Source organism: Megascapheus bottae, chromosome 1 (genome assembly GCF_031878675.1).
Source record: "Megascapheus bottae isolate mThoBot1 chromosome 1, mThoBot2.hap1, whole genome shotgun sequence".
Lineage (NCBI taxonomy): Eukaryota > Metazoa > Chordata > Mammalia > Rodentia > Geomyidae > Megascapheus > Megascapheus bottae.
In genome coordinates this window covers 72,966,591-72,979,310 of record NC_143509.1, presented here as the reverse complement: position 1 = coordinate 72,979,310, position 12,720 = coordinate 72,966,591, and the positions used below count along the sequence as shown (strand labels likewise).

The 12,720-nt window shown below is 39.2% G+C and overlaps 1 protein-coding gene across 4 annotated transcripts in view; it reads right to left on the bottom strand.

Moving 5' to 3' along the window:
- The window catches only part of Senp7 (SUMO specific peptidase 7), a 93,425-nt gene that overhangs the window by 18,658 nt on the left and 62,047 nt on the right, over positions 1 to 12,720 (bottom strand). For all 4 annotated transcript variants that reach the window (XM_090347165.1, XM_090347174.1, XM_090347184.1 and 1 more), the window contains one exon: positions 12,388 to 12,421. In XM_090347165.1, coding sequence (XP_090203291.1) covers positions 12,388 to 12,421 — 34 coding nt within the window. The remainder of the gene's footprint in view (positions 1 to 12,387; positions 12,422 to 12,720) is intronic.

Sequence of the window (12,720 nt, the reverse complement as noted above, 5' to 3'; positions counted from 1 at the left end):
TCAATATTTGCATATCCAATGCTACGGACATGGCATTGGAAATATAAACACAACTACATAGACATAAAAATTTATGACTCTATAGATACAATGTTTTATTACATAGATTAATATTATCTATAACATACAAACCCTCAGCATAATTTTAATTATGTTCTAAAATCAAAGTGCCAGTGATTGTATATACTTGTTTGTTAAACTTGTCATTTGAAATACGATGTAAAAATAAATGTTAATAAATTCTTTAATAAAAAAAAAGAATCAGCCCCCTACAAAAGGCTGTGCAAGGGGCCAGGGGCTTAGCCTAATGGTAGAGTGCTTGCCTGGCATATACAAAGACCTGGGTTCGATTCCTTGGTACCACATACATAGAAAAAAGCCAGAAATGGTGGTATGGATCAACTGGTAGAACTCTAGCCTTAAGAAACCCCAGGACAGTGTCTAGACCCTGAGTTCAAGGCCCAGGACTGGCAAAAAACAAGTACCTCAACCTGAAGAGCAACTATCAGTTAAATATAAATAAGCTAAGTGTTCATCTGAAATAGTACTCTCAATTAGTACCCCTCCATGCTTTATCTTTTGGTACCTTGCTACTCAAAAATGTGGCACTGCCATGGTGGCTACTCAGGAGGCTGAGATCTGAGGATCAAGGTTCAAAGCCAGCCTGGGCACAAAGGGATCTGAGACTTTTATCTCCAATTAACAACTAGAAAATGGGAAGTGGGGCTTGGCTCAAGGGTAGGGTGGTAGCCTTGAGCTAAAGAGCTCAGGGACAGTGCCCAGGCCAAGTTCAAGACCCATGACCCACTCCCCACCCCCCCAAAAAAAGTATAGCCCTCAGCCTGCAACACTGGTATTAGAAATGGAGGCCCTTCACAGACACCCCTCCCTCCTCCAGTTTAACAGATCCTTCTCTGGTGACTAATTGTGAACGTTAAAGTTTGAAAAAGAATTTTTTTGGGGGGTTGGGTCATGGGGCTTGAACTCCGTCTGGGCCCAGTCCCTGAGCTCTTCAGCTCAAGGCAACTGCCCTACCCCTGGGCTTGGGTGTTGTCCCTGAGCTCTTGAGCTCAAGATTAATGCCTTACCTCTTGAGCCACAACCCCTCTTCCAGTTTTCTAGCAGTTAGCTGGAGATAAGAATCTTCCAGACCTTGTGCTTTGAACTGAGAGCCTCAGATCTCAGCCTCCTGAGTAGCTAGATTGATTACAGGCGTGAGTCACTCTGCCCAGTGAGAGTATTCAAATAATTGAGGGCTGGGAGTTTGGCCTAGTGGTAAGAGTGCTTGCCTAGCATGCAGGAAGACCTAGATTCAATTTCTTGGTACCAAATACATAGAAAAGGCCAGAAATGGGGCTGTGGCTCAAGTAGTAGAGCATTAGCCTTGAGAAAGCCCATGGACAGTGCTCAGGCCCTGAGTTTAAGCCCCAGGAATGGCAAAAAAAGGTTTGGGCATCTGGATGGGACTTAGGCCTAGTCGTAGAGTGCTTGTTTGGCAAGCACAAAGACCCAGGTTCGATTCCTTGGTACCACATATATAGAAAAGGCCAGAAATGGTGCTGTGATAGAGCTCTACTCTTGAGAAAGCCCAAGGACTGGCCAAAAAAAGGAAAAAGAAAACTTGATCAAATAATTAACCTGTTATATTTATGGCCAAGCCCACTATTTTATTCTTCACATTGTAACTTCTCCATTCTAAAAACTGAGCAGTAAAACTGATAACACAGATTAAAACAAAACAGGGTGAGCCGGGAGTTTGGCCTAGTGGTTAAAGTGCTCTTCTAGCATGCACAAAGACCCGGGTTCGATTCCTTGGTACCACCTATGTAGAAAAAGCCGGAAGTGGGGACCGGGAGTTTGCCCTAGTGGTTAAAGTGCTTGCCTAGCATGCATGAAGACCCGGGTTCGATTCCTCGGTACCACATATAGAAAAAAACCCAGAAGTGGTGCTGCGGCTCAAGTGGTAGAGCTCTAGCCTTGAGAAAGTCCAAGGACAGTGCTCAGGCCCTGAGCTCAAGCCCAGGACTGGCAAAAAAAAAAAAAAAAAAAAAGCCGGAAGTGGTGCTGAGGCTCAAGTGGTAGAGCTCTAGCCTTGAGAAAGTCCAAGGACAGTGCTCAGGCCCTGAGCTCAAGCCCAGGACTGGCAAAAAAAAGAAAAAAGAAAACAGGGTGAAAACTCAAAAAACTAAAACAAAACAACAAAAAAAAAAGTTCCTCATTTCTTTCTTACACAGCTCACAACTCCATACCCATTTTCATCTTGCTTAGCAACAGAACCCTAATTTTATTTGAGGGAGCAAGATATCTAGTTTAAAAAAAAATCCATTTCCTAGTTTGCTTTGCAAATAAGTGTGGGGCCATGCAATTAACTTAGCTAATAATTGTAAGTAGAAGGGGTCAAGTGAGATACTCAGGAGGTTCAGATCTGAGGATCGTGGTTTGAAGACAGCCTGGGCACTAAAGTCTGTGAGACTCTTATCTCCATTTAATCACCAGAAAACCGAAAGTGGTGCTATGGGTCAAGGGGTAGGGCGGTAGTCTTGAGCTGAAGAGTTCAGGGCAGCACCTAGGCCCAGAGTTCAAGCCTCATGCATGCAATAGTCTCTTTAAAGGATGAGAGACAGCACTTGACATCTTTTCCCCTTTCTCCTGCCTGCTACCTGGAGGAACATCAAGATGGTAGAGTATGAGTAGCCTTACCATAGGGAGTCTTGAGAATGAAAGTCCCTTGTCAAGAATGACAAAATATTGGAAGTGGCACTGTGGCTCAAGGGGTAGGACAGTAACCTTGAGCTGAAAAGCTCAGGAATAATGCCAAGGCCCAGAGTTCAAGTCCCACAACCGGCAGGAAAAAAAAAAAAGGAATAACTAATAAAAGAATCTAGAAGCTGGGAGCAGGTGGCTCATACCTGTAATCCTAACTACTCAGAAGAATGAGATCTGAGAATGGAGACTGAAAGTCAACTGGGACACAAAAGTCCATGATATTCTTATTATAATAACCTGTCAGGCTCGTTACCAAGTTGTAATAATGCTTAACCTGCTTAACCACTTGCGTGTGGTTACAACCACCTGCATGTGGTTTCATCCTTGTGGTTCAATAACCACAAGGCATCATAAGGTGGGTATCATAAGGTGATATCATAAGATGACAACTACCTGCATGTAGTTATGATCACCTGTATGTGGTGTTTGCCTTTAAAAACGCAGCCACAGGGGCTGAGAGTTTGGCTTAGTGGTAGAGTGCTTGCCTAACATACACGAAGACCAGGATTCGATTCCTTGGTACCACATGCATAGAAAAAAGCCGGAAATGGTGCCATGGCTCAAGTGGTAGACCTCCAGCCTTGAGAAAAATTTAAGGACAGTGCTCAGGCCCTGAGTTTAAACCCCACGATTGACCAAAAAAAAAAGGAACGAACAAAACTCAGCCACATTGAGGCTCAAGGCTGCTCTCTATCAGCCCAAAGGTGGAGAACAGTCACCATGCTATTAAAATGGCTCCCAGCCCAGTTCACTGAATGCTGGTGACTATTGCTGAGGAGGTTCTGGTCCCCCCAGAAAACAGGAAGTGATGCTGTGGTTCCATGTGGTAGGGTACTAGCCCTGAACAAAACAAGCCCAGGGACAGCAGCCGTGCCCCGAGTTCAAGCTCCACAATCAATCACAACTACTTCCATTATCCAAGGAAACATGGTACTAGTTCAATCTACCTCTGAATTACTTCTATATAATGGAAAAATATTTCTTGTGCAATAGTTACAAACAGCCCACATAATAAAAAGTAAATACAAATATAGATAAATGAATTATTTACTTCAACTCCTTAGAAAAAGAGTATTTATATCCGCTAGTTCCCATCCACAAACATATTTAAGTCTTGGGGCTTAAATTGTGGATCTGAGCACTGTCTCTAAGTGTTTATACTCATGGCTATTGCTCTATGACTTGATCCATAGCTGATATCCAGCTTTTTATTTGTTATCTGTAGATAAGTTTCATAAACTTCTCTGATTGAGCTGGCTATGAACCTCAATCCTCAGATCCTAGCCATATAAGGAGCTAGGATTATAAGCATAATCCACTGGAGCTTGGCCACAAGTATCATTTAAATACCTTCTTTGCATTCTGTCTTTTTATGCCTTGTTTTTAAAAGGATTTTACATATGAGTAACAGAAATATTTGAGGAAGAAAACTAGTATTTCCCTCTTTAAGAAATATCAAGCCTTATTACCATGTTTTAAAAATGTATTTAACTACACTTTATAATTGAGACTGTCTTATAAATCATATTGGATAGAAAAAATACAACAAAATTCTTTAATGCAGAGTATAAATATTTGTTATAAAGACCTAAAATGTCACTTTTTATATCAGTATAAGAATTTGAAAAGTAGCTTTATTACCCAGGCTTTTTTTGGGGGGGTGGTTCATGGGGCTTGAACTCAGCCTGGGTGCTATCCCTGAGCTCTACCTTGAGCCAAGCCCCACTTCCCATTTTCTAGAAGTTAACTGGAGGTAAGAGTCTCAGGTCCTTTTGTGCCCGAGCTGGCTTTGAACCCTGATCCTCAGATCTTAGTCTCCTGAGTAGCTAGGATGAGCCACCACACCTGGCTTATGACCCAGGTTAACTATAGATTAACTATCTTTTCTGAAATTATTTTCTTTTGTAGTCACATCTTTTTTTAAATTTTTTTTTCATTTTACTTTGTTACTATCAAGGTAATGTATAGAGGGGTTACAGTTACATTTGCCAGATAGTGGGTGCATTACTTCTCACATATTGATACCCCTTCTTATGTTTTTGTCCCCATTTCCCTCTCCCAACCCCCCTCCCAATCACCTTGAGATACAATAACCATATGAGATCAAAAGGCAACAAAGAAGAGAAATAACATAGTACATTAAGAATAACAATGTTTGTTAAACATGCCATTTGAAATATGATGTAAAAATCAATGTTAATTTTTTTAAAAAACAAAACCTTATAATTTATGGTAAGTTGTGAGCTATCTTACTACAAAAAAAGAATAACAATCACTCAAGATAAAACACTTGTTTCCATATCCTAGAGACCCTTTCATTTATTCTCATCCTATATGACCTTATGTATCTAGGTTTTGCACTATTGTAATCCTCTGCTAGGACAGTCCTAGATGTGTACTAATTATTACAAATGAGGAAAACCATTGAGCATATGTTCCTCTGGGTCTAGCTTACTTCACTTAACAGGATTTTTTCTAAGTCTTTCCATTTCCTTACAAATGGGGCAATGTCGTTCTTTCTGACCAGCATATAATTCCATTGTGTATAAGTACCACACCTTCTTCATCCAATCATCTACTGATTGGGTTGATTCCATATCTTTGTTATAGTAAATAGTGCTTACAGCCACATCTTTATCTAAAAAGCTTACATATTATTTAATAATTCATTATCATTTTGTACTAACAGCTTTAATATACTATTTTTCTACCAAATATATTCTTGCTAGTAATGGAGTAATCTAGTTACGTAGTAATCTAATTATTACATCATTAGAATCTAATTATTAGACATTTTATTCTAGTCATGGGATATCTGAGGAAATCAATTACAAGTTACTTTGCTCACATCTTCAACTAAAATAGAAGCTTAAATTTTCAAATCTAAAGTGCTATTTGTGTGTATATTTTTATTCTTCATTCTTTTTGTTGTTCACTTTTTTATTAAAGAATTTATTAACATTGATTTTTACATCATATTTCAAATGACATGTTTAACAAACAAGTGTTCAAGAAGGGAATCTCTATATACAATCACTGGCACTTAGGTTTTAGAACATAATCAAAATTAGTCTAAGGGTTTGTATATCATAGATACCTATTAATTTATGAAATAAAACATTATGTCTATAGAGTCATAGGTTTTTATGTCTATGTAGTTACATTTATATTTCCAATATCATGTCCATAGCATTGGGTATGCAAATATTGAGTCCTCTCTCTTGTACTGTTTGGATCTAATAGCCACATATTAAGGATACCATGCGCCTTTTGTTTCTTTGGTCTTGACTTGTCTCACTCAACAAAATTCGCTCTAGATTCATCCACTTCCCTGCAAATGTCATTATTTTATCTTGTCTGCTGGTTATATAGAATTCCATTTTATATATATATATATGCCACATTTTCTGTATCCATTCATCTGCAGTAGGGCATCTGGATTGTTTCCATCACCTGGCTATTGTGAATAATGCAGAGATAAACATAGCTGAGCAGGTGTCCTTATCATATCTTGGGTTATGATGTTCACGGTAGATGCCCAAAAGTGGTGTGGCGGGATCGTAGGGAAGGTCAATTTTCAGTTCTTTAAGAAGCCTCTACACTGTTTTCCAGAGTGGCTGAACCTAGTTTACAATCCCACCAGCAGTGTAGTAGGGTTCCTTTTTCTCCCCAACCTAGCCAGCAACTGTCATTGTCTGAGTTCAAAATCTTGGCCATTCTTGTTGGGGTAAGGCGGTATCTTAGGGTTGTTTTTATTTGCATTTCCTTTATGACCATGGATGATGAACATTTTCTCATATGCTTTTCTGCCATTTTAATCTCTTCTTCTAATAAGTCTCTCTTTAGTTCCCTTGCCCATTTAGTGAATGGTTTGTTGGGTTTGGGTTTTCATAATCTGTCTGTAAGGAGATTATTTTCTATGATTTAATTTTTGCCATTTTTTTTTTTGCCAGTCCTGGGCTTGAGCACAGGGCCTGAGCACTGTCCTTGGACTTTCTCAAGGCTAGAGCTCTACCACTTGAGCCTCAGCACCACTTCTGGCTTTTTTTTTCTATGTATGTGGTACCGAGGAATCGAACCCGGGTCTTCATGCATGCTAGGCAAACACTTTAACCACTAGGCCAAACTCCCAGCCCCATTTTTGCCATTTTTTATTTAGAAAGGTTTAAATTGGAGAGAGAATGAAAAAATGAGTCTCTAAGTTGAGGATACATTGTCCAGTCCACTTTACCCATGTAGAAAATGTTATAAAAAAAATTATACTAAAAAGCCATCATAACAAAAGACCCAGGTTCGATTCCTCAATACCACATACATAGAAAAAAAGCCAGAAATGGTGCTGTGGTTCAAGTGGTAGAGCTCTAGCCTTGAGAAAGCCCAAGGGCAGTGCCCAGGCCCTGAGTTCAAAGCCCAGGACTGGCAAAAAAAAAAAATAGAAAACCCAGAAATAAGGTCATCTGGCTAACAGCTCTCAAATATGTTGGGGTAGGAGTTTGGCTAGTGGTAGAGTGCTTGCCTAGCATGCACGAAGACCTAGGTTCAATCCTCAGTACTACATACATAGAAAAAAGCCAGAAGTGGTGCTGAGGCTCAAGTGGTAGAACTGTAGCCTTGAGAAAGCCCAAGGGCAGTGCCCAGGCCCTGAGTTCAAAGCCCAGGACTGGCAAAAAAAAAAAAAATAGAAAACCCAGAAATAAGGTCATCTGGCTAACAGCTCTCGAATATGTTGGGGTAGGAGTTTGGCTAGTGGTAGAGTGCTTGCCTAGCATGCACGAAGACCTAGGTTCAATCCTCAGTACTACATACATAGAAAAAAGCCAGAAGTGGTGCTGAGGCTCAAGTGGTAGAACTGTAGCCTTGAGAAAGTCCAAGGACAGTGCTCAGGCCCTGAGCTCAAGCCCAGGACTGGCACCAAAAAAAAAAAAAAAAAAAAAAAAAAAAAGTATGTTGAAGAAAAAAGCCTTTTCAACAAATGATGCCACAACTTGTTTATACACATGGTGAAACCTTGGACTACATCCCTCTCTCGTCCAGTACCAAAATTAATTCAAAGTGGATCAAAGATCTTAACGTAAAACCTGAAACTCTCTTCTTTTTTAAATTTTAATTTATTATAAAGGTGATATACAGAAGAATTGCAGTTACATAAGGTAATGAGTACATATCTTTTGTGTTTTTTTTTTTGCCAGTCCTGGGCTTGAGCTCAGGGCCTGAGCAATGTCCTTGGACTTTCTCAAGGCTAGAGCTCTACCACTTGAGCTTCAGCACCATTTCCGGCTTTTTTCTATGTATGTGGTACCGAGGAATCAAACCCAGGTCTTAGTGCATGCTAGGCAAGCACTCTACCACTAGGCCAAACTCCCGGCCCATGAGTACATATCTTTTGGAACAGTGTTCCTCCTTTGTGTTCTCCCACTCTCTCCCATCCCACGCATGTTATAAAGTTCATTTCCAACATACTGTCTAGCAAGTATGGCTGTTGTATTGGTTTACCCTTTGTCCCACCATTTCTCTGGGTCCCATTCCCTTCCCCAAATCAAATAAATTTATATACAAGACAAAGGGTACCAAAATCTGAATAAACTAAAGAAAAAGTGAAAGACAAAAGAAATAACTGCAAACAGTACACTAACAAAACAAAAAAAGAAAGACAGAAAAACAGAACAACAAAAACCCTCTTGTTTCTACACCATGGTGATTATTACGATTAGCATTACTTTATATAGACCTGAAAAATATATCAAAACAATTCAAAGTACAGGCATTTTGTGGACTTTCTGAACTCCAATAGTTCAACGATGAAAGGAATTCACAAATGGGATTGAACTAAAAATCTTCTGAATATAAAAGAAAACAATTGTCTAAGTAAAGAGACAGTCTAGAGAATGGGAGAAAATCTTTACAGTCTAATCATCTGACAAGGGATTAATATCCACAACATAGAAAAAGCTCACCATACTAAACACCTGAACACCAAAAGGATAAAGAATCCAATCAATAAATGGGCAAATTAACAGCTTTCAGAAGAAAACATACAAATGAACAATAAACAAATGAAGAAGTGTTCAACATCATTAGTCACAATGGAAATGAAAATCCAACAACATTGATATTCCAATTCCCCTCAGTCAGAATGGTCTTCATTAGGGGCTGGAAGCTTGGCCTAGTGGTAGAATGCTTGCGTAGCATGCACAAAGACCTGATTCCTCCGTACCCCATACATAGAAAAAGACAGAAGTGGTACTGTAGCTCAAATAGTAGAGCTCTAGCCCTGAGAAAGTCCAAGGACAGTGCTCAGGCCCTGAGTTCAAGCCCCAGGCCTGACAAAATAGAAAGAAAGAAAGAAAGAAAGAAAGAAAGAAAGAAAGAAAGAAAGAAAGAAAGAAAGAAAGAAAGAAAGAAAGAAAGAAAGAAAGAAAGAAAGAAAGAAAGAGAAAGAGAGAAAGAAAGAGAGAGAGAGAGAGAGAGAGAGAGAGAGAAGAGAGAGAGAGAGAGAGAAAGAGAGAGAAAGAAAGAGAGAAAGAGAGAAAGAGAGAAAGAGAGAAAGAGAGAAAGAGAGAAAGAAGGGAGGAAGGGAGGAAGGGAGGAAGGGAGGAAGGGAGGAAGGGAGGAAGGGAGGAAGAGAGGGAGGGAGGGAGGAAGGGTGGGAGGGAGGGGGTGGAGGGAGGGAGAGAGAGGGAGAGAGAGGGAGAGAGAGGGAGAGAGAGGGAGAGAGGGAGAGAGAGAGAGAGAGAGAGAGAGAGAGAGAGAGAGAGAGAGAGAGAGAGAGAGAGAGAGAGAGAGCAACAAAGTAAAGCTTTGGCTTCACAGTTGTGGCTGTGATAGACCATGAGTCTTGAGTGAAAAAGGTCAGGAAAAATACCAGGCCCCAGGTTCAATTCTCATAATGACACAGATAAAAAAAAAAGAAAGAGGGGCCGGGAGTTTGGACTAGTGGTTAAAGTGCTTGCCTAGCATGCATGAAGACCCGGGTTCGATTCCTTGGTACCACATACATAGAAAAAAGCCGGAAGTGGTGCTGAGACTCAAGTGGTAGAGCTCTGGCCTTGAGAAAATCCAAGGACAGTGCTCAGGCCCTGAGCTCAAGCCCAGGACTGGAAAAAAAAAGAAAGGAAGGAAGGAAGGAAGGAAGGAAGGAAGGAAGGAAGGAAGGAAGGAAGGAAGGAAGAAAGGAAAAGAACAAAAGCTGAAGAGGATTCAGAAAGGGGTACAGACAGGAAAGAAATCCTCATATATTGTTGGTAAGAATGTGGAGGTTCTTTAAAGTACTACCATATGATCCTACACTACCACTTTTGGCCATACATTTAAAGGTAAGTAAAACACACCTGAACATTTGTGTTTATTACGGCACTATTCACAATAGCCAAGTTATGGTATCATCCTACATGCCCATCACACAATGAATAGATGAAAAAAAAACATGTTACATATACATAATGAAATATTATTTCACCATAAAGAATACAATTATATCAATTGTAGCAAAGTGAAAATAGAAAGAGATTATCATGTTAATCAAAATAAGCCAGACTCAGAGATATAAATATCATGTGTTCCTTTCTATGTGGAATCTATAGAAAATATAATTAGAAGGTAAAAAGCGAAAACAATAGAGAGGATTATTTAAGAAAAACGTAAGAAAAACATCTGAAACACCATAGTAAAGCCTCTGTCTGGTTAACACACACACAAACACATAGAGATAGGAAAGTCAAGCATGTTCCATTGAGGAGGGATGGGATCAAAAGGGAAGAGGGTTCTGAAGCTTTTGAATGAGGTTGAGTATGGTCCACATGGTATTTTTTTTTCCAGTCATGGGGCTTGAACTCAGGGCCTAAGCAATGACCTTGGACTTTCTCAAGGCTAGTACTCTACCGCTTGAGCCACAGCACCACTTCCAGCTTTTTTCTATGTATATGGTACTGAGGAATCGAACCCAGGTCTTCTTGCATGCTAGGCAAACACTCTACCACTAGGCCAAACTCCCGGCCCCCACATGGTATTTCTATGTATGAAAATAGAAACTGCTGAAGTTGCCTTAAGAAAGAAGAAATCTGAGAGTGAAGGAAGAAGACTTGATTGGGATAAATAGTTTACATGTGTAGAATATGTGCAGAAGTAAGCCGGGCACGGTGGTTCACGCCTGTAATCTTAGCTATTCCGGAGGCTGAGATCTGAGGAACAAGGTTCAAAGCCAGCCTGGGCAGAAAAGGACTTGAGTTGCTTATCTCCAGTTAACCTCTAGAAAACAAGAAGTGGGGCTTGGAAACAGGGTAAGGTGGTTGCTTTTAGCTCGAGAGCTCAGGAACAACACCCAGGTCCAGAGGTAGGGTGGTAATGTTGAGCTGAAGAGCTTAGGGAAAGTGTCCAGGCCAAGTTCAAGCCCTATGACCCACAAAAAAAAAAGAAAAAAGAAAATGTGCAGAAATGGCATTTGTAAGACTAATTTTTGAAGAAAAAAGAAAAATTGTGAAAATAAATGGGGAACTATTTGAGACAGGGAACCAGCAGAAAGTAAGAAGGGGAAGAGAAAATGTAGGAGGGTCAAAATATATTGTATGAACATACGAGAAGGTCAAAGTAAGCCCTATTTTTAAGTTTACAAGAAAGTTTTAAAATGGAGAATTTGGGAGATGGGTTAAAAAGAATAATAGAAGCCAGGCACAAGTGGCTCACTTCTGTAATCCCAATGAAGTACTCAGGAAGCTGAGATCTGAGTATTAATTCTGAGGCTCATGGTCCAATTGAACCCAAGCAGGAAAGTCTGTGAAATTCTTATCTCTATTCAACTACCCCCACCCCTCTCCCCCAAAAAAAGTTCGAAGTAGAGCTGTGGCTCAAGCATAGAGTGTTACCCTGGAGGAAAAGAGGCTGAGTACCCAGGCCCTAAGTGTAAGTGCCAGGACTGGTGCGTGCATGTTTTTGTGTGTGTGTGAGTGCACACGCATGCACGAACATACGCACACACATACACACAGGACTAAGAGGGATATAATCAAAGTAATTTTACACAGATATAGAGTTGTCACAATGAAATCTTCCATTTTGCATAATATATGCTAATAATTTAAAAAATTTTAAGCTGCTCAAGATGAGGGGAGGGGAGGGAAATGGGGACAAAAACATGAGAAGGTGTAGCAATGATTGTTAAGAAATGTACCTTCTATTGGGTGAATATAATGTAATCTATTAGTTACAATAAAAAAAATTTTAAGCTGCTTTGTATAAACAAATTATAAGTTTCTGTATTTCTTTCCTGATAGTTCCTATTTAAATCCCACATACATATATATAAACAAATTATTTTTGCTTCAAACTTTATTTTCTGAGAATCATAACATATCAGCATGAGTACTTTAGTATTATTTTATAGCCATTATTTTATTTAAAGCCATTATAATAATAATATTATTTTCAGCATTATGAAACATTTAAATGTTATTTTGGAGGTGGTAAAAATGTTAAGATGAAACACACTATTAAACTGCCTTTAGTTTATATTCTATACCAAAATTATGGAAACCTTATTAGAGAAGGATGTCAGATTTTTTTTCTAACCATTATTCTATACTCAAAATTACTGTGAAGAGGAAAGGTGATAAGAGCATAAGAGCTTACCTTGAAATGGGATTTTAACATACTTTGTTGTGAACTAAAAAATAAATGAAAAACAAAAAATGAGTTACTACTCAAAATGTGTTACTGTTCAAACATAATTTTTCTTTTTCATATCTCAAGTACGCATCCAAAGTCTACACTAAGTGTTCAAGTCTTTCTAATAATAAATAAAGGAACTGTTTCATTATAAAGTTTTTAGGGTTGTTTACGAACCTAGTGTAAGTTAATTCTCAATATTCTCATTTGTAAAATTCAGTGAAACTTTTCTTAATTATCAAAACTATATTCTAAAAATTGAAGGAAAAACTAAGGCCAATTCCAGAAGAACTATCT